This window comes from Meriones unguiculatus, chromosome 2 (genome assembly GCF_030254825.1).
Source record: "Meriones unguiculatus strain TT.TT164.6M chromosome 2, Bangor_MerUng_6.1, whole genome shotgun sequence".
NCBI classification, from domain to species: Eukaryota; Metazoa; Chordata; class Mammalia; order Rodentia; family Muridae; genus Meriones; species Meriones unguiculatus.
In genome coordinates this window covers 171,857,921-171,881,092 of record NC_083350.1, presented here as the reverse complement: position 1 = coordinate 171,881,092, position 23,172 = coordinate 171,857,921, and the positions used below count along the sequence as shown (strand labels likewise).

At 38.4% G+C, this 23,172-nt stretch overlaps 1 protein-coding gene across 4 annotated transcripts in view; it reads right to left on the bottom strand.

Annotated features, from left to right (window-relative positions):
• Rsrc1 (arginine and serine rich coiled-coil 1) overlaps window positions 1–23,172 on the bottom strand; it is a 325,236-nt gene extending 302,064 nt beyond the window's left edge. For 3 of the 4 annotated variants that reach the window (XM_060378402.1, XM_060378405.1, XM_060378404.1), the window contains exons 1-3: window positions 23,013–23,151; window positions 15,164–15,359; window positions 14,570–14,695 (exon numbers count right to left, since the gene is read on the bottom strand). In XM_060378402.1, the coding sequence (XP_060234385.1) occupies window positions 14,570–14,695; window positions 15,164–15,357 (320 nt within the window). In that variant the 5' untranslated portion in view covers window positions 15,358–15,359; window positions 23,013–23,151. Of the gene's footprint in view, window positions 1–14,569; window positions 14,696–15,163; window positions 15,360–23,012 lie in introns of all 4 variants that reach the window. The other variant, XM_060378403.1, reaches the window with a different exon arrangement.

Sequence of the window (23,172 nt, the reverse complement as noted above, 5' to 3'; positions counted from 1 at the left end):
ATAACCAACCAATGGTAGCAATTAAATTTATGTTGTTCAAGCCATATTTGTTAGTTACCTGGTAAAAGCAGCGCTAAGTAAAATAACATAAAATTATTTACACTGAAAACTCACAATGTTGGGAGAAACGAAAGAAATGAATAGATACACAATATGCTCATCAACTGAAGACCCAACATACTATTATGTCAGTTCTCTCATTCTGCTGACTCAATGAACTGTGCCCTCCCTTGTCAATGAGTTGTCAAACTGACTCTAAATGCATATGGATATGCAAACAATAATGTCTACTTTACAGAACCATAATTATTGGGAACATAACAAGAAGGTCCTTGAGCCCAAGATCTCCAGAGAAACCAGGAATGCTAAGCACACAGGATTGTCTTTCCAAGGGGAAAGATGAAAAACCTGTTCTTCCATCTAGAAAGCATGGGATTGGACATGATTAACAGCCTGGTGACCTGGTGACCAGTATGTCTTGGGCCAGGTCATATCAGGCTCCCACCACCAGGACTGGAGGTGGCTAGTATTCTAAATCCCCCTTATAGCCAGAGGCTCCCCAAGCTTTCACAACCAGAACCTCGACACTATTTTTATGACTGAGACCAGGCCACGTCCATCTTTTTGGAAGAAATGGCATGTACCCTGAGTTGAGTTTTAAGATAATTTCACCTCCTTGAGCTACGGAGACTATTACACCAGGAGACCTTTTTCTAATTTATACTGGGCTTAAATACATTGGGGATAAACTGTCTTATATTAGAATCCCTGAGGTCTGCTCCAGGTTGACAAAGTCAATCTGCATGAGGTTTTCATTCTCATTTCTTTGCGCAGTTTGCTTCCCGGTATGACCCCTGCAGGGACCCCATCACATAATAATCAAAACTGTCTAAGACTGATATAAAAGTAGAGCAATTGAACAAAAAAAAAAGAAAACATGCAAAAATAGAAGCTTACTCATATAGTCAATTAATTTTTTTAAAGACATCAAGCTATTCTGTAAGAAAGTAAAACTGGAGAAATAGCTCGGTTAAAAGCATTTGTTACTCTTGCAGAGAATCTGGGTTCCGTTGCCAGCACCCATGTAGAGGCTCACAGCCATCTGTAACTCCAGTTCCACGGGGTCCAACGCCTACTTCCGGCCAGCAAGGCACCAGGCACATAGGTGGTTCATATACATGCATGCAGGCAAAACATAAAATAAAATCTTTTTTAAAAATAACTAAAATTGGGGCTAAAGAGATGGCTCAATGGTTAGGAGAGCTGGCTGCTCTTCCAAAGGATCTGGGTTCAATTCCCAGCACCCACATGGCAGTTCACAAATATCTATAATGCCAATTTCAAGGGATCTGATACCTTTACACTATACACATAAAATAAAAATTTTTTAAAAAAACCTAAAATTATAATGGTGTTAGACCTCTATACAAAAGTAAATAAACCTGAATCTCCACTTCTCACCATACACAGAAATTAGAAATATTATTGAGCGAATGTCAAGTGATTATTTGTGATAAGATATACTTTAAAACTTCATAAGCCAATGTCTGCAAAGTTATGTATTTACAATCTGAAAAAAAAAAACCCTCTCAAGATATCTCCCAAGTGCAAAAGAAAAGGTGTACTTCTGTAGGCAGAGCATGGCACCTTACACACGTAAGGTGACATCACCAATGACAGCAATGTCATGAACTCCTTGATATCATACACTAAAGAACACTTACCAGTTGATACGTAACTCATTCTAATCATGAAAAAAGTAAAAAGTTCATACAATCCAAACTGAGGGATAGTTTACAAAATAGAGTAAAGAGTTGAATATTCTTCAAAAGAATAAGGATTATAAAAGATGAACAGGCTGAGGAATTGTCACAGACTTAAGGAGAGGTAACAACTAAATGCAAAATAGGACCCTGGATGGAATCCTGCAACTCAAAGAATATATTGCCGAGAAAACTAATGAGACTTAAATGATATTTATGGGCTAGATGCTACACTGTTAATAACCTACTTCCTAACTATAGTAAGGTTATATAAAGAATATATGGAAATTTGGCATGATTTTTTTGTAACTTGTCGGTTAGTCTAATATTAGGGTTTTTAATGACTATTTAAAGACTAATAATCTGACAATGATTGACAGCAAGATGTCAGAGCCAAAAGTCCTAGGCCTCAGGGCTGAACATAGACACTGTCAGAACAGCAATATGCAAATCAAACTGCCATCAGAGAACTGGAGAAAAAGCTAAGTGGCAGCAAACCAGGTCTGTGAAAAATGAATACAGAAAGCTCTGAAACAGGAACGAGCCACTACACTGCCTCTGCCTCTCCCCCAAGATGGCAAACCTCGGCTCAGCTCAGTGATTCTAGAAAACACCATAGCGGAAGAGGAAGAGTGGAACATACATCCAGGATTTGAACTTTACAGTGGATTGCCCAAAAAGCAGGTAAACACTAATAGATCCAGTAGAGGGCCAGTGACAGCAAGATACAGTATGACAGTTTGCTGGGCATCAGAGAGCCCACAGTAGTAAGACAGAGGCTGGCTTATCTGCTGGTATTGGGAGAAGTGACAGAGAATATGGCCTAGGCTACTGCAGCTGGCACTTCCAGGAGTGACCAGAGGGAAAACTGATTGTAACTTCTATTTAAGGAGTCAATGTACTACATTCCGGCAGGTCAGGAGAACAAGAACAAGGTTGCAACTGAAGCATCAGAGATTATTCAGGAACACAGATTGCTGAGGGAACAAGAAAACAAAAGCTCCTGAGAAAGAAACTATCAAACCTAAGGAAATTTTCATAGGCCCCTGAGTTATCTACACAGGCTGACTGGTGGGATTTCCTCTATAAAACACCGGTCCACAAACACATGGAAAGTCATATTCCCCAGAAAGTATAGCCAGACTCATGCTCATCAAAGCAACTCTACTTAGATGCAGGAGAAAATGCATGTGAAAATAAATTAAAGGGTAGCAGGCATGGTGGCACAGGCCTACAATCCCTGGGAGGCTAAAACATGAGGATCACAACTTCAAGGCCACCTTGGGCTATACAGCAAATACTAGGACAACATGAAATACAAAACCAGGCTGTAAGGAAAGGGGAGGAAGAAGAAGAAAGGGAAGAAGAAAGAGGAGTGGATAAGAGAAGAAGGAGCAGGAAGTTAGGAGAAGAAAAAGTGGGGAGGAGAGAGAAGGAAAGAATGAAGGGGAGGAGCAGAGAGAGGAGGGAAGAGGAGAAACCATAAAACAGGGCAAGGCAGGGAAGACAACAGATATGATGATGGTAAGCAACTAACTGTAAGACCAGCACTTGAAAAGCTGAGGTAGGAGTACCAAGAGTTTGGGCTGTTTGCACTTCATAGTGAGTTCCAAGCCAGCCTGGACTCCTGTCTCAAAATAAGAGACAGAAAAAATTAAAAACAAGTATGAACAAACAGAAACCTGGCTATGGTGGCACACACCTTTAATCCCAGCGCTCTAGACTCAGAGGCAGATGAAACTGTTGAGTTCAAGGCCAGCATGGTCTACTTCAGTGGTTTTCAACCTGTGGGTCTCAACCCCTAGAGGGGCTGAATGACCCTTTCACAGGAGCTGCCTTACATTACAATTTAATAGTAGCAGAATCACAGTTATGATGTAGAAATGAAAATAATTTTGTGGCTGGGTATCATCACAACATGAGGAAATATACTAAGTAGTCACAGCATTAGGAAGGTTGAGAATCACTTGTCTACAGAGTGGGCTCCAGGACAGCTTAGTGTACATAGTAAGATCCTATATCAAAAACCAGAAAACAAAAAACAGAAAACATTTTTTTTTATTTTAAATGTTGGAACTAAAGAAAAAATGAACTTAAAACATCCACTAGAGCACTCAACAGCAGTAAGTTATTTTAAATTGCTCAGTTAGAACAGCAAGAAAAACTGAATAAAGAAAGACCAGAGTGCAGTGAAGCCTATGAAAGAAGGGGGAGATAGTAAGACCTGGTGAGGACAGGAGCTCCACAAGGAGAGCAACACAACCAAAATAACTGGGCACAGGGGTGTTTTCTGAGACTGATACTCCAAACAAGGACCATTCATGGAGATAACCTAGAACCCCTGCTCAGATGTGGCCCATGGCAGCTCAGTATCCAAGTGGTTTCCTAGTAAGGGAAACAGGGACTGTCTCTGACATGATCTCAGTGGTTGGCTCTTTGACTACCACCCCCAAGGCGGGAGCAGCCTTGCCAGGCCACAGAGAACAATGCAGCCAGTCCTGATGAGACCTGATAGGCTAGGATCAGATGGAAGGGGAGGAGGACCTCCCTTATCAGTGGACTTGGAGAGGGGCATTGAAGAAGATGAAAGAGGAAGGGTGGGATTGGGAGGGAATGAGAGAGGGGTTACAGCTGGGATACAAAGCAAATAAACTGTAATTAATATAAAAAAATAAAAATTTAATAAAAAAAACTGAATGAAGAAAAGTTAAGGCATATAGGAGATTTTGTTAGCTAAGTAAACGTGTACTTTGGGAGTTCCGGGGAGAGAGAGAAGTGAAAAAAAAGAAAGGACTAAAACTTTATTTGAACCCTGTCTCAAAAAACCAAAAACCAAACAAACAAGCAAGCAAACAAAACAGAACAAAATCTGAAGAAATAATGCCTGAAATTTTTTCTATGTATAACAGAAAAAAAAGCATCTCATAGAAGACAAAACCGCCAACTAAAAAATACTAAAATATATACAAAACTGTGTTGCAAAAATAAAGAGAAAATATTTCTCAAATAAACAAAAGCTGAAAGATATCTTCATTGCTGGGTCTGCCTCACAAGAAATACTAAAAGTGGCCTGCAAGTTCAAACAAGAGAATACTGGACAGCAACATATGAACATAGGGGAAAAAGCTCAGTGGAATTGTAACTATACAAGCAACATGATACTACATAAACATTGCTGATGTTTTATATTTTGTTTTGTTTTCTATTTCTGGAAACTAAACCTAGGGTCTCATGCATGCTAAACATATATTCTACCTCTGAGCTATATCCCCACATTCATAAAGCACTTTAGTTCTGGCAGAAAATTTCAATGACAAAAATCATAAAAACTGAAGCAAGTATAAAGCCACGTTGATAGATAAACTGACATGTAAAGTGTGCTATAAAAAGCATAAGGTAGAGATAAGTGTTTACTGCTCTAGTTGGTAGCATGCTCCTGGGAGAACTGGACCTAGAAGTGAGGAAGACTAAAGGCTCATACAATAGCCAACTTCGATATTCAAAGTGTTTGGCAATTTATATATACTCTGAGGGCTAAGAAGAGTAACATGAGCCAGGCGGTGGTGGCGCATACCTTTGATCCCAGCACTCAGGAGGCAGAGGCAGACAGATTTCTGTGCATTTGAAGCCAGCCTGGTCTGCCAGGTCCACACAGAGAAACCCTGTCTAGAATGTCTCTACCAAAACAACAACAAAGTATCACATGCATAAGGTATTTAATCACAAAAACAAGCCACATGTGGCAAAAACATGTTTTTCCATAGAGGCACATGAATAACACAGCTTAAGTCAAGTCACTCTTATCCCCTACACCTGGAAGGACCAGACAACACATTCTAAGAACAATTTGTTTTGAAGAAACTGATGTCATAAGACTCTTGTCTTATTTACTTGGATTTTCTCAAAGCCCTCAGAAGTCTCACATCTCAATTCATGGACTGTGTTTACCAGAAAAGGAGATGTATGAGTATTTGTATACCACTAATGTTGCTTTGGCTTAAAATATTATATAATTTTCATAAACACTCCATAATTGCAAAGAAAGATAACTATAGAAGATTCACAAATGGCAATAAAAAAGAAAAACATATTAGGACCACAAATGGGCACAAAGAAAGGTGACAAATAACAAAAGAGAATCAAAATACAGTAAGATAAAAAAGAATTAACTAAGTGGCAACAGTGGGGTTTTTTTCCCTATATAATTGCCATTTTTTTTTAAAAAAGACATAGTCTCAAATAGTCCAGACTGACCTTTACCTTATTGTGTAGTTCTGATCCTTCTGCCTCTACCTCTCAAGGGCTGGGATTACAAAGGTGTGCCCACAGATCTAAACAGAGAATTCTCAATAGAGGGAACTCAACTGGCTCAGAAACAAAGCAATGTTCAACAACCTGAGCCATCAGGGAAATGCAAATCAAAACTACTTTGAGATTCCATCTTACACCTGTCAGAATGGCTAAAATCAACAAAACAAGTGACAGCTCATGCTGGCAAGAATGTGGAGCAAGGAGAACATTCCTTCATTGTTGGTGGGAGTGCAAACTTGTACAGCCATTATGGCAATCAGTATGATGGTTCCTCAGAAAGCTGTAATCCATCTACTACAAGATCCAGCTATTTTAGTCTTGGGCACATACACAAAGAACACTCCATCCTACCACAAGAACACTTGTTCATTACTGCTCTATTCATAACAGCCAGATACTGGAAACAACCTAGATGCCCCTCAACCAAAGAATAAAGAAAATGTAGTGGAAGAGGGAAGAGAGTGGAACAGGGAGGAGATGAGGGAGCTACAACTGGGATATAAAGTGAATAAATTTAAAAAAATAATTAATTAAAATGTTTTATAAATTCCCGATGGTGAGTGCTCTCTGTCACGAACAATTCCACATTTGGCTAAGGCTGAGGATCTGGCTTGCTTCCATGTATGTGGACCTATCTGCATTGCCCACGTGGCATGCCTGGGTTGGCTACCCAGAGGCTATTTAAGCTGTGGGCTGGCTTTCCCCAGGGTCCGAGGATTGTTCAAGGTTCCTGAATAAACTGCATTGAAAAAAAAAATGTTTTATAAAGAAAATATAGTATATTTTACACATGGAGATTTACTCAACTGTTTAAAAAAATGAAATTTATAGGAAAATGGATAGAACTAGAAAAAAATCAACCTGAGTAAGGTAACCCATGCCCAGAAAGATAAATATGATCAGTCCCTTATTCAGCCATGTTCAGAGAAGCTTCCTCCTGCAGCAGACAGGAACAAATACAGAGACCCACAGCTGGACACTGCACATAGAGAAACCTTAGAACACACAGTTCTCAGTGTGATGTCTCCACCAAATCCCACCCCTTGGAGCTCAGAAGACCCTGTAGAAAAGGAGGCAGAGAGTGTAAGAGCCAGAGGGGATGGAGGACACCAGAACAGGGCCCTCTAAATCAACTCAACAAAGCTCATATGAACTCAAGAAAACTGAAGCAATATGCACAGGGCCTGCACAGGTCTGTCAGGAACTGTACCTGGTCCTCTCCATATATAACTAACTCAGCTTGGTGTTGGTATGCGAGTCCTGAGTGTATGAACGAGTGGATCTCTGATTCTTGTACCTTCTCTTGGGCTCTTCTGTTGATTTACCTTCTCCAACTTCAATGTGATGGTTTTGCTTTATCTTACTGTATTTTATTCTGTTATGTTTTGTTGTTAACTCTTAGAAACCTGTCCTTTACTAAAGATGTACAGAAGGGGAGTGAACCTGGATGGGAGAGGAGGTAGAAAGGAATTAGGAGTACTAAAGAGAAGAAAGTGTAATCAGGATACAGTCTATGATAAAAGATTCTTTTGTTTTGTTTTGTTTTGTTTTGTTTCAAGACAGGGTTTCTGTGCAGCTCTATTTTTCCATAAGGGGGGCTGGGGTGGGGAAGGGATAAAAAAAAAAAAGTCATCAACTTGAGAGTGAGGGAGAGCCACTGCATGGCAGTCAGAAATCAACTTTCCAAAGTTAGGATTCTCCCCTTCTCTGTCGTTTACTGCTGCTCTATGTACTCCAGGCTAACCGGCTGGGGAACTTCCAAACAATTCTCCTATATCCACCTCCTACCTCACCACTCAAGTGCTGAGATGAGGTAGAGGGAGGGGGCATGACAACTGCTAGAGGGAGGAAAGGAAAGAGGGCAAGTAATGTAATTATATATTTTAATTAAAATTATGTGATGGTAAAAACACACACACACAAATGTGTACCCAGTTTTCTGTGGTGGGGAACTGGGCAGGGCTTTACATGTTAGCCAAACCTTCGACCAAGTGAGCTACACCCCCCCGCAAGTACTTTAAAGAGAAATATGTTAAATATTCCCAAACCAAACCAACCAACCAACCAAACAAACAAACAAAAAAACCCATAGCATAACTGGATGATTAATAAGACAATATGCAACTAATTGCTCTTTACAAGAAACAAGCCTTATATCAAAACCCATGATTGGGGAGATCCACAGGCTTTGGGGTTGAGAGGAACATTAATGCTTTTTATATAAATTGGAATAGAACCTGTCTTAACATTACTGTGAAGAGGCACCATGACCATGGCAACTCTCATAAAGGAAAATATTTCATTGGGGCTGACTAACAGTTTAGAGGCTTAGTCTATTATCATCATGGTGGGAAGCATGGCAATGTGCAAAAAGACATGGCACTGGAGAAGGAGCTGAGAGTTCTACATCTGGATCAACAGGCAGCAGGAAGAGAGAGAGACACTAGCCTGGCTTGAGCATCTGAAACCTCAAACCTCCTCCAACAATGCCACACCTAGTCCAACAAGGCCACACCTCCTAATGGTGCCACTCCCTATAAGCTTACAAGGCCATTTTCATCCAACCACCACAGAACCAAACTGAATTCTAAATATTTATGTTTATAACCACAAACAAGGCTACTCTTAACCATAACCACAGAAACTTCTCTTTTCAGTGAATTGAAATGAAGTCAGATGACTCATAACTACTCAAAGTTCTAAAAATAAACAACAACCCTAAAGTCAGCTCTAAAGAGGATATTTATACCATCCTCCAAAGTTCAGGGAACATCGCAAAAGAGAAAACAGAGAGAATGGAGAGCCTAAAGCCAGGAAGAAAGGCTTTAAAACACTATTTTCAAAGCATGGCACAAGCATCATAGTCATGATCGCACAGCCACTGTCATTGCTTACGCTGGGCTTCACAAAACTGTCGCTGTTTGCAGCCATCTTGGACTGGAAGGAGTTTAGGGCACTTTACCCCTCCACAATAAACTACCGACTACTAACAGAGCCTGGGGAACATCAGGAACTATCTTCAATTGTGTACCCAATGCATAGTTCCAAACCCCTGGCCACAAAAATAATCCAGGTTAAACTCAGTGGGTCACAAAACAAGAAGATCTGAATACAGAAAAGGAACTTAGACTATAAGGAGGAGGGAATGATGACAGGGGCAGGAAAAATGGAAGGTGGGAGTGAGAAGAAGCAGAATGCATTATATACAAGTATAAAATTGTCAAAGAACAAATTTAATACATAAAATGAAAGGAAAAACAAGCCTTAATTCAGGTGCCGTGGCACACACCTATAACCCCAGAACTTGGGAAGGCAGAAGCAGGTGGATCTCTGTGAGTTTGAGGACAGCCAAGAAACAAGCTTTAGCTATAAAGACAAACATTGAACAAAGGATAGAAACATATTCAATATACATGGTAACCAAGAAAAAAAAAAAAGGAGTGGCAAAACTTAGATCAAATAATACAGAATACAGGTCAAAGACTGACACATGAGGAAAGGGTAGTTATACAATGATAAGTTGGCCTATTATTCAGCAGAAAGGCAGGAGTTTTAAGCATATATGCATTAAACATCAGAGCACCCAAATATAAAGCAAACATTCGCAAAGGTGACATGGAAATATTAGTAACAATAAAAGTGGGAGTCTTTGGTACATGTTTGCTTGCTTACTCTGTGTAACTATGTGTGGTGGACACACGCACATCACTGTACACATGTGGAGGCCAGAAGGAACTTGTGGGAGTTGTTTTTCTCCTTCCACCATGTAGGTCTCAGAGATCCAACTTAGGTCCTCAGGCTTGACGACAGACTTGACAGTTAACCTTTAACAGTTAAGCCATCTTATCTTGCCAGCCTGTCAGATTTTAATACCCCAATTTCAATAAATATGCAAATATGAGTATATGTGTAAAATAAACTATTATATATTTACCATTCAGCAATAAAAAGTAACATGTACTAATATAGGAATAAAAGCATTACGTTGAGTAGAATAAGGCATATGCAAAATACAACTACTTAATTTAAGTGCCGTGGCACTGGATTAAATATAACTACTACTTTTACACAAAACTCTCCAGTAATATGTAATAAGATTCATACAATGGAATATTGTTCATCAATACATAAATCTCAAAAGTACTATGATTAATAAGAAGCCTTCACAAAAACTTACAAAGTATATGACTGTAGGCATGTGAAATTAATCTACTCAAAAAGAAACCAAACTGCACTTCCAGCTTGGTTGGCAAGCAGCAACTAAGAAAAGTTATGTGTGAACGGTAGGGAAATGGTGACGGTCTATTTTGGTGAAAGGTATGTGCCTTTGTCAAGCTCAGCAAATGTATGCTTAGAATTGCACATTGTAATGTATATGAATTTTACCACAAAAGAAATGTTTTAAAGGTTTTTTTATTTTAAGCAAAAATTTGTAAAATATTGCACTCTATGATTAAAATATTTAAAGGGAATATATACAGATGTCTGAAACTATGGATTCAAACTTTAGAATGAATTAATGGACAAAGAAGAACTGAGTAGGAATATGTTAAATTAAGTAGAAAGTTTAGGTAGTAAATATATGACTATTTAATATAAAATTATATCAACTCTGCTATATACTTGAAATTTTTGATATCTTGAGGGAGAAAAGTCCATTGAATATAATTGAAGCAGTGATTTCAAGTAAATTTATAGCCCTAACACTTCTTTTTGTTCTGTTTTGTTTTTTTTCCAAGACAGAGTTTCTTTGTGTAGGCCTAGCTGTTCTGAAGTTCACTTTGTAGACCAGGCTAGCCTCAAATTCATAGATCTGTCTCCCTCTGTCTCCTTCATGCTCGAGTTAAAGTTGTGTACCACCATGCCTGGCCGGCCTTAAACACTTTTATTAACAGAAATTACACAAACAAACATATAATAAATTCCCAGCTCAAAAGTTAGGGAACAAAAGGGCTGGAAGATGGCTCAGTGGGTAAAGGTGCTTACTGCCAAGCCTTTTGGGTTCAGTCTCTAGAACCCAAAAAGTGAAATGAAGCAATCAGCTCCCGTAAGTTGTTCTCTGACCTCCACACACACACAGCATAGCATGAACATGCCCATACATATACACACACACACACACAAATGTTTTAATTAGAAAAATAATTAAATAAAGTACAGAATAGGAAATAAGAATAAAAGCAATAATGAATAATTTATAAAACAGAAAAATAGGATGTGATAATTAATCAAAGTACACTTTTTTGTCTGCTTTTTTTTTGAAGAAGTGTCTTGTGTAGCCCAGGCTGGTCTCAAACTTGCTATAGCTGAAGATGGACTTGAACTCCTGACCTTCCTCTCTTGGCCTCCTTCGTGCTGAGAATATAGACATGTACTAGACATGCCTGGAATTCTTTTCTGTTAAGTCTAGGTAACCTGCCAGATAATTTAAATAAAAAGAAAATGTAATAATAAGTAAATCAATGAAGGACAAAAGGAAAATAAGCACTGAAATCACAAAAAAGCCTGGAAGTCATTAGAGGGCACTCTGCAGTCTTCTAGGCATTTATTTTAAAATCCACATGAAATGGATGATGTACTAGACAAAAAACTTTTATCAAAAGTAAGCCATATGAAATAGAATGTTCAAGCTGTACAAGTTCTGTTAAAGAAATCAAGGAAGTTATCATAGATGGCCCTGGGCCCAGAGGGCTTCATAAATCCACCAAAGCTTCAAAGAGCAGAGTCCCAATAACCCAAAATTATTCCTGGGCATTGAAAAAATAAAGGAAAAATTCTAAGTTCTCTTTGTAAAGAAAGGAAAAACAATGGATATACTAAATTTAATAAAGGAAATATAAAAAAGACAAATCAGATATAAATATCAATGTAAAAGTACAAAGTTAAAAAATTAGAACAGCATCTTATATCACACCAAGAAAATAACAAATCTAGATCAACTGAAGCTTACTCCAGAAATGCAACACTGGTTCCTCAAGAGACTTGGGGAACATAAGTCCTTTCTACATTGGATGAAAAGGCTTTAAGAAAATTCAACACTCAGGACCCATTTCTGGTGGGAAAACAGGTGATGGACACTCATAAAACAGCAAAATAAACATATTATAAGCCTAGAGACAAAGAAAATACTAGACTTTTTTTCAATAAAATAACATAAAAATGTGCATCATTTCCAATGCTGTTCAACATTATGCTAGAATTTAAAAGCAATACAATCGGGCTGGAGAGATGGCTCAGAGGTTAAGAGCACTGGCTGTTCTACCAAAGGTCCTGAGTTCAATTCTCAGCAACCACATGGTGGCTCACAGCCATCTATGATGAGATCCTGTGCCCTCTCCTGGCATGTACATGCGGCAGAATAATGTATAAATAATAAATAAATCTTTAAAAAAATAAAATAAAAGCAATACAATCAGATAATAGAAAGAAAATAAAAGAATGAGAATTATAAAAGCAAAAGCACTTCTATTTATAGATAAGCCTGGGAGACGCACACAGAACTAGAACAATAAAAGAACTGAGTAGCATAGAATATAAGATTAATATGAGTTCCATAGGTTTTATAAATAAAAATAACAAGTAGTTATGTACAGAAAACCCCATGTATAATGGCAGCAAGAAGTTAAACTACTACGGGATAAATTTAGCAAGAAATAACAAAAAGTTGTATGAGGAAAATATTCCTTATAAAAATTAAATAAGATTTTATTATTTTCTAGACTATGCTCTAAAATAGACCTTAACATGATAAAGGTGTCAATTTCCCTCCGCTTTTAAATTTGATGAAATCTTTTAAATTTGATGAAATTTCCCAGGTTTTTATAACAGAAATAGGTGAGTTGACAGCAAATTTATATTCATATAAAACCACTGGAAAAGAACAGGTAAAAGAAAGGAGAGAATATCCCTACTCAAAATTAGAACATACTATAAAGTCTCCATGATTGCAGGTACAATGCCTAGGGCAAAATAGACATAAAACCAAGAAAAACACTCATGCATTTTAATTAAATGAGATCATAATACTTATAATTGTTACAAATCAGAAAGTATGCATGATGTTCAAAAAAAGGAAGAGTTAAATTTGACCTGGGGAGAAAAGATAGAAATCAATAAAAAACAGAGAGAGAAAAAAATTTAAGGGTTATACAGAACAAACATTAAAGAATAGAAGGCATTTTCAAAGTAGAGATTATGGCAAAAAAAAAAAAACTAGAAAAAATATATGAAAAAACATACCTTGGAACTGTACATGTACAAAGAACAACAGTGTATTACACAGAGTAGTTTATACACAGAATAAATAAAAAGCAGATAAGCTTAACATTTAGATTTTATTGCAATCAAGCTTCATATGCAAAGAAAAAGAATTGTGCATTTTACACTTATTATGCTAATGTGAATCCCCAGTTAAAGCCTATTACTACATAGAGCTACCCTGAGACAAGAAGTCATCTTTAAAACACTGTTCATATTCTTTCATTAATTCTAATCCTCTTCTGTCTAAAAACTCTCAAGGACTTCTAAATCAGTTCCCTTAATACCATGGTCCTATTCTATTAAATCATGTTTTCTACCATTGTTCAAGATATCCAACTCCTCAAACATACCATTCCCTACACTAGCCTTTAAGCAAAGCTAGAAAAGGCAGGGGCAATTGATAACACATTAGTGTGCTCAAATTGCCACACACACACACACACACACACACACACACACAAAATACCACACTATAAACAAGAAATTTATAGTCTTGGGTTTTTTATACTATAAGTTCAAGATCAAAGTGCCAGATAGTCTGTGAAAACTCTTTTCTGTCTTGTAAATGGCAGCCTTTTCACTGGGCCCTCTCATGACACCCTCTGAGCACAAATGGAACGACCTCTCGTCCTTCTCTCCTTTTTTATGTATATGTGTCCATACATGTACAGGCCACATATGTGTAGGTATCTCAGATCTGGGGTCACAGATAGCTGTGAACTACATTTTACTGCTGAGCCATCTCTCCAGCTCCTGACTTCCTCTTCTTATAGGGCAATCAGCATTATTAGATCAGCGGCCCCCTAAAATGACCTCATTTAACCTTCATCAATTCTATAAAAGCCTTATCTACAAAAAGACCTAATAGGGGTAGAAGCCTTAACAAATTTTGGAAAGACATATATGTTCAGTCCATACCATAGCATGTTAGTTCCAAACCTAGAGAATTGGCAACTCCTGTTCTTTCCTCTTCAAATACTCCCACCATCATCCAGAAAATGAGAAACCACAGCCAGAAATAAATTAAAGATATATGAGTGATGTTACACTGGACCACCCAGTGCCTATAAAGCCATCAGATAATAACAACTGCAAAAGCGGTCTCCAATGACAAAAGCACAATTGCCATCTGAAGCCAATCAAATTGCAGAACCCAGGAAAAAGAAGCTGCGGCTGTTGTGAGCCCCTGAGTCCAGGAGAGTTTGCTACGCAGCAGTAATCACTAATACACATACCTTCTGGTTCTGCTTTTGGACCGAGACCTTTGTACTCTATAAGATTTCCCTCGGCCCCTGGAGCGACTGCGACTTCGTTTTCTTCTGGAGCCGTAAGAAGAGCTGCTGCTTGACCTGTGCCTGCGTCTGAAACAAACCGTAAACCAAGCATCACTGCTATGAAAAGTTTTGGTTGTCAGCATTACGAAGATATCCAATCTCATTCTTGTGTTTCACACGTTCCTCAAAGAAGGCAGAATAAATAAAATATTATTGATCTCCAAGTAGCCAGACAGATTAGTCACAGTTGGGCTATCTACTATCTAAGAAATTATGGGTCATAGTAGTATCTAATCTTTCCAAATATCATCAGATAATGCAAGAACTGTATCAGTTTCTATCTACTTGCCTACATACAGACAAAGGAAGACGACAATAGGCCTGATTAGAAGAAAAACAATAACAAAAAAAAAAAAAAAAACAACTTTGGGTTGAGATTTAATCCTAGGTACATAACTACTAAAAGAAAATTATTTTATTCAACAAAATTAAAAATACAAAATCAAAACTTAAGAACTTTACTCTACCATATACATAAAAATTATGAGCATTAACCTTCTCTCATAAGAATGTGAGCGAGGCTGACGGTCTCGAGACCAGGACCTCGACTCAGACCTTGGCCTCCTCCCGCCCTTCTTGCGGCTGTAGGTCCTGCTATCTGAAGAACTGCTTGAAGATGACCGTCTCCGGTGTTTCTTTTTTCTCTTGCTTCTGCTTTCTTCTTCAGTATCTGAAGACCGGCGTCCCATTTCTATAAGAGTACAATAAAAAAAAAATTCTAACTTATTAACAAATGAAATTAAAGATACAAATTTTTACTTCCTAAGAAAAAAAATTATCTATGTTCCTTAAGTTGGCTTGAACTCCTGGATCCAACTGATTTTCCTCCTGTGCCTCTAGAGTAGCTGAAACTACCAAGCCACTTAAAACTTTATAAAGTACAATGTGCCTGGCTAGGCTGTATGAAATAGCTTTCACACAATCTTCCAGCATATCAATGTCCTTTTTACATACTCTGACCAACTTTAAATTTGCACCAATCCTAGAGAAAGTTCATTTTTATCAATTTTTCTGACAGCTCAAGTTGTTCTTATCATTAACTGTATGGCATTCTGTTCAGTAATTAATCATCTAGTCCTCCATTTTTACTTTCCCTTAAGATGAAAGATACTTTAGAGTTGTATTTTTCAAGCTAAGCCCTAAATATTTAAAGTTTTTTTGAGATTTTAATTATTTTTTATTTTATGTGTATAAGTGTTTGCCTGAATGTATGTCTGTTCAGCACATAAATGCAGTACCCATGGGGGCTGAAGACGATAACAGAGTCCCTGGAATTGGAGTTACAAATGGCTGTGAGCCACCATATGGGTACTGGGAATTGAACCCACGTCCTCTGAAAGAGCTGTGCTCTTAACTGCTGAGCCATCTCTATAGACACCAAGCTCTAAATATTTAAAAGAAAAGAACTCATCAGTCATTATGGAAGTCTGAGTTGAAACAATGCACTATTATCATTTCACTTGTGAAACTGAGGGAAGTAATGTTAACTGAAGTACCAAACTTGATGGTTACTGGGCAGTCAGCCAGCTCTTTACACACAGCTAGGTTGGTCTGAGTCTTTTAGAAATCATTCAGCAACTTAATTTAAAAAGTAAAAAGAATGCTGATGCTTTTTTGACAGTGCAATAGTACTTCTAGAAATATATCTGAAATTTTTATTAAGAAAAGATAAATGCATGGGCTTGATCTGGAGCTTGTGGGGAAACTGCTTGTCCACGTGCAGAATCAGTCAGTTCTCCAGCCCTGCATAAACTCGGAGTGTTGGTGCGTGCCAAAATCCCAGGCAAGAGAATCAGAAGTTTAAGGGCCTTCTTGGCTACTCAGAGACAGTGTCGAAAGCTAGGTAGCTAGGATACACAAACCTGTCTTGGAAAAAAAGAAAGAAAAGATAAATTCATGAAGGTTTTATTGCAGCACTATTATTATTATTATATCTATGAAGAAGCTATAAGAAAATAAAAACATAGAAGTAAAAATTAAAATGAACATGTGGAGCAATTACTTGAAAAACCAAAAAGAAAATCGTTCTTTATGAAAGATTTCCAAAATACAAGAATGGTTCTGAAAGCAGCCCTCTAAAAGAAGACAGCAGCTCCTTTCAGGCCAGACCGCAAGCAAGCATACTAGCATAACTGAATGTGGCAAATGAGAACTGACCACACCTGACCAGACACCACAGAACTACCCCACTATAAGCCCAGTCTCCACCCAGCATCACAATCAAAATTTCCCGCATGTCTGCATAGCAGGAATTGCATAATGGAAACTGCATGGTGGGGTAGCCCCAAAATAACCACTTCCACAGCCGAGGATCTACATTTTGCTCCTTTTTTTTTTTTTTTTTTTTTTTGACAGGGTCTCACTATATCACCCAGGTGCCTGCATTCACTATGTAAAATATACAGGCCTGCAACTCTCACAGAGATCCATCTGCCTCTGCCTCTGCTCCCTGTTCTGGGATTAAAGGTAGGTGCCACCACTAACAGCTTCAACTTTGCTTTCACTACACTGATCTGAAAGATGAATTCCTAATCCCTCCTCCCTAAAGGTAATAGTACTGAAATGAAATTGAAGTAAATATTGTTTCAAAAGACAAAGCATAACTTTTCTGAAGACATAGCTTTACATAGTTATGATCATAGCTGTATATTTAGTATATAAAGGAAAAATGAAAAAAGAATGACAGATTTTGATATTTAGGAATTAGCTAATCAGAAAGACAGTCTGGAGTTTCTCATGTGAAATACTTTCTTGATAAAATACTTACTAATTACTTTAAAACATCACTAAAAAGCAGGTTTCATCCTATGCAATCATTTAGATCAAATGTCACAGTCACATCTTTCTTTAGTAATTATTTAAAATAAGGTAAGTATCATAACTGTAAGCAAAATAACGTGTTAAATTACTGATTAGTTTTCAGAATTATCAAATGATGCAGGACCTCCAAAACAATTTCAGTGTAAATATTTCTGTTATGCCTAATTCAAAACTTTAAACAATTTACCTAGAATCAGAATTAAAGATCTGTAAATATAGTTTCTTTAAAGTCCCTTATTTATTAGTATTGTTTTATGTATATAATATGTGTGGCCAAGTATACACCTTGGTATACATGTGGAGGTCAGAGGACAGTTGCTGGGGAGTCCATTTTCCCCTGTGGTTAAAGAAGAATGGACTGTGGGAATCAGACTCATCCTCAAGCTTTCACAGCAAGCACTCAGCTGAAATGTTGAACATACTATAATTCAACAGACACTGGGAAGCCTTGAATTTCAAACTTTCAGTAACTACTAAAATCCTTCAGTCAACTTCCAAACTGAAAACAGCCTGAATAAAAATATCACAAGCTTTTCCATTTAAAAATAATGCTTATGAAATAATATATATATATACACATAATGAACACACATATATATATGTGTGTTTAAAGTACACAACTACACATACTCAAGGACAAGTATATAATATCCATATATATAATATACAATATATCTACGCTAGATAACCCTGTATATGTATATATTTTTAAATATAAAAAATATATTTAAATATATATCCAATTCAGTGGTAGTAATATTTTCTTCTTGACTTCCTTTTTTTTTCTTTGTATTGTTTACACCTTAAGAACCTAGACAAACTGACATGCGTGGTAGCATACACTTTTAATACCAACACTCAGGAGGCAGATGCAGGCAGATCTCTGTGTCAAGACCAGCCAAAAATTGAATGCTAAGCAACTTGAGAAAATTGAAAGAAAAAAAAGAAAAAAAGCCAATTCATATAACAAAAACTGAGTCAAGAATTTGAAACTCCAGATACTACACAATGAGATAAGAAGCTAGAAAGATGGAATTGATTGAATTTCTGTACAAGAAATCTTCTCAGGTCCCTCCCCTGCTCTCTGGCCTGGCGGTTAGTCCTGTCCAACCCCAGATCAGTGGTATACCGGATGGGGAGCACACAGTCTAAGAATTCAGGGTTTTGTTTGTTTGTTTAAGTGGGGGAAGCACAGTGTTGTCAAACTAAAAAGGGGATTAAGGAAAAATTCTGAAGTCAAGTATACATCCTTAGAAGGAAATAGGAAGATCTCCATAAAAACTGAGCTGTACCCAACGATCCCAAGAAGAAAACGGGCGCCTCCACCCAACAACCCTCAAACGAGGCTGCAGCTGACAAACTCAATCGGAAACAGAGTAAACTTTTTCTATAAACTTCCTGCTAACTTTTTACTGACTATACAGGAGAGAGAAAATCGGTAAGGAAGCCTCTGTGGCAAGAGACAGCTGAGAATAGCTCGGCACTGCAGCACACTGCTGGTGTCTGTGATGCCCTGGATGCAGTACCCAGAAACAAAAAGCAAAAGTAAATAATAACCTGAAGGTAGAAAACAAGAACAAACCAGCTCACAGTAAAGGGGAAGCATACAGAGAAAAATAACAAGAACATCAAGAACAAAACTCATTAATGTCTTCAGGTGGGTAATGAAAAGATGCCCCAGCAAACACTGGGGAAATGCTCCAAGGACAGCAGCGAGCTTGCTTTAAATAAATGACAGACAAGATAGGTTTGGAAAAGGTCAAACACTCACAGAAGGTGAAAAGAAAATGAGACAAACATGAAAAATTGAAAACCTTAAAATAAAAGTAAAGAGACCAATCCAGGAAATCCAATATCCAACTGATAAAAATGCCATTACAAAAGAATGGAAAAAGAAATGAGGAAAAAAATGTATCAGAGAATTTCGAAAATAATTAAAAAAAATATGCATTTCCCCAAATATCTGGGGTAGTGAACACATACTAAGTATAACTTAGAAAATACTCAGACACAGGAGATGTTGCCTAGTATGTAGAAGGCCCTTTTAAACCCAAACAAGAAAAAATAATAATAATTATCAAGCAACAAGAATAGAGAGAAGACCCTAGACAGTTCTGAAGAGCCATGAAATAAAATAGAAGAAAGGAAAGCATAATAAAAAGCATGGGCTTTTTAAAAATAGCAATGCAAGAAACAAGAGAAATTCACCTTCAAACTTCTAAAAAACTAATTCCAACTTCAAATCTCTTTCCATCTATCTTACCAAATCAGTGGTCTAGTGTGTGATTAGAAAAAAGACATTCTCAGAAATCTAAGTTCTCAAAACTCTATCTCATGCTTAGCCTTCTTCAGGAAGTTTCCGAACAGTGTCCTTCACCAGAAGAAAAGCAAGACACAACAAAGACAACACAGAGTCAAGATGTGAGTGGCCTGCCACTGCAGATGGGTAAACAGCTCGGGAAGATAGTTAAGAGATACATCAGTGGGCATTTGCCTCCCAAGTATTATATTCTACTGTATCAACAGCTCTCAAAAGAGTACCCAAGTATCCTTCAAGTCAGAAAATCCAAGATGTAAAATTATTTTTATTATAATAAACAAACACCGTTTTTTGAGTTCTGAATTTGTGCAGGAATCAAAGCAGAAGCAAACTATACTACGAGGGTCACTGCGTTCCTCCCTGGTCCCTGCCCACTTTTCGTCCCTCTAGAGTCTCAATCAAGAATGTTCTTGTTAGGGCCAAGAATCTTGCTCAGTGGTAAAGAATTTGCCTAGCTTATAGAAGATACATGCACATACACCTAAAAAATACCCTTGGCAAAGGAATAAAAGTCATTAAATGTATTAAATGTCAGTATGGATAATTTCTATCATACAGTGAAGAATGTTGTCCTAAAAAACTGCTCAACTGAACTGCAAACTAAATTAGCTGCTTTTGTTACAAAAATGTCATTTTTGTTGTAAGACTGCAAATAGATGATCATTTAGGCTTGGTTATTTGGCGGCCTATTTCTCAGACTGAATGAAGACAGCCTTTTACCTCAAGGAAAATTAACAGTATCTTTCACCAATCATAAAATGCAGCTCCTAACTAAAAGATTTGAATTTTGGTATCTGCCTAGTATTCAGGGCTCTTCTTTACTAGGTTCAATGGCAATATTAATAAAAGTTAATGTTTGATATACAATAAATGATGCCAGCATTTGAAAGACATATCTAACTCAGTGAATCAGTATTTTCAAATTGCCAAGACATATCCTTAATAAGAATAAAAACAAGCAGTTATTATGTTTCAGAAAATGGGCAATTAGAACTAAGGTTCTCAGAGGACATGACAATTTATAAGTAATTCACCCAGAATTTCATTAAATAATCAAACTATAATCTTTGATTCTGGGTAGATGCACTCTCAATAAAATGCAGACAGGCAAAATGGCTGACTGTGGTGGCACATGCTTACACTTGGGCAGTAGAGGCAGAAGGAGAGGTTCTAGGCTACACAGTAAGTTCAAGGCCAACATGGGCTTCAACACTGGAAAAAAACACAACAGGAACAAAAAGTAAAACTGGGGTGAACACTATTTAGCATACTATGTAATCCACAAACAAGAAGAGAGCCATCCAAAGAAATTAAAAGAATAGAGGTAAAATTCAGATATAATAAGGCAAAATTCAAAAGAAAAAGAATTCTGTCAAAACACTGCTGTTAGGACTCAGAGACTATGGCGTCGTGCACAGACCCTCCATAGAACCACACCAGATAGGGTACCAGCACTGAGATGGAGAAGGAGATAGGAGCTCCCATCCTCAGCCAAGAAGCTATCTCCAATTAACAACTGCAAAGGAATAAAGTTAGTTTCTGCAAGGGTCTACAAACCATACTTAAGGGCATGCTCCATGTCCAGCACAAAACAAACACAAAGGTTTTTGTTTGTTTTTTTTTTTTTTTTTTTGTCTCATATTGCTTTGTTTGGAAATTTTTTAAACCATACTGGCGTTTTGCTTGTATATTATGGTTTCCAATGTTGAGTTTTTATGGATATTGTCTATATGTGTGTATATGCATGTTTGTGTGCATTTTTCTCATGCTTTTTTTTGTTTGTTCATTTTTATTTTATCCTTGTTTGCCTCTTTATTTGCCTGTTTTCTTAAGGAAGAGAAAAGAAGGCATGGAGTTGGAAGGGTGGGGAAATGTTGAGGATCTGGGATATTAGGGAAAACCATGATCAGAATATATTGTGTGAAAATAACTTTATTTTCAATAAAAAAATAAAATGCTGCTGCTACAAAAACAAAATTCTGTAGATTACTGTCTCTTTTTAAACTTATTACAGGAGTTCCCTCCTGTGGTCTGAGAGAGCAACCAGAAAGAGGTACCTATAAATGCACTGCAACAACCCTATGACAAGCAATTCATATCACAAGTCTACAAGATGAATATGTAGACACTGGGTCAGCTAGGCCAATTAACAGACAAGTGCCAGCTGCCTTTGTCTTTTTCAGCTTCAGACATTTTTTTTAGCCCTCTTATTGAACATAGAGTAATAAAGTGCTACCACTTAGCAAGAAATCTCCTTTGTCTGCAAAGAAAGTGAATATTCATAAACTCTAAGACTACAGAGGCTCTCAGAGGATAGCTAGTTTCCCCACAAGGTTGTACCTGTCACATCCGCTCCACTCCTTAAAACCTGAAAACGCTACGTAGCTCCTTCACTGGGAGCTTTTACATCTGAGTTCAAAGATGACAACTTGAATACCTTCATATGCTAACACGTGACATGTGAATTTTATTTAGTAACCTACTACTTAGTGAGGCCAAAACTGGGTCCCTGGCAAGTCTACCCCCCCCCATAAGCATTTAAACATACAACTCATAAATTGCATTAGTGCAGGCAACAGGCATACTTCTCAGAAGAGTGAGGAGCTCAAGAGCAACCATGTGGTCACATGACCAAGATTCCTGAAGCCAACCGAAACGTACAGAAATGTTTAAAATGATGCATGTATAATTTCAAGACAGGAGGGTCTGTCTTTGTACCATCTCTCCTGTCAACAAGCGGTTAGACAGGAGAGGAGGTGTGTTGGGTGGTTGCGGGGGAGTGATCTCTAGACGCAGCCTCCCACTCGCTCGGGCTACCTAGAAGAGAGGCAAGTGAACCCTGGTGTTAAGCTAGGACAACTGGGAAACCCAAAAAGGACGACGGAGGCCCCGGGAGACCCGCGGACCGGGGACTAACTCTCCACACCGCGTCCGGACTGTAGGCCAAGCATCAGGCCCGCGGCCGCTCACCACCCGCAACCGTCCGTTCCCGCGGCCCCCCTCGCCGGGAACCCGCCGGCTGGGACCCTCCCAGGTGCGGGGCGCATGCGCGAGGCTGCCACCCGCTCGCCGCGGGCCCACGGCCCAACCCTCGGCAGCTCCGCGCCGCAGCCTGCGCCAGGCCCCACGCCGCCTCCCGCGGTGCAGGGCCTCGGAACGCCTCCTCCGGGGGCGCCGCCCCCAAGCTCGGGGCGCCGGCATCACCTGGGTCGACCTTCGGGCTCGCACCTCCGGACGTGGGGGCCCGGAACCCCCTCTTCTAACCACGGCGCCACCGGCGTCCTCAGAACTTGCTTCAGTTTAAGCTCAGCGCCTTCCTGGTTCCAGCGCCAGGCAGCGTCAGCCGAGCTGTCGAGTGCGTCGA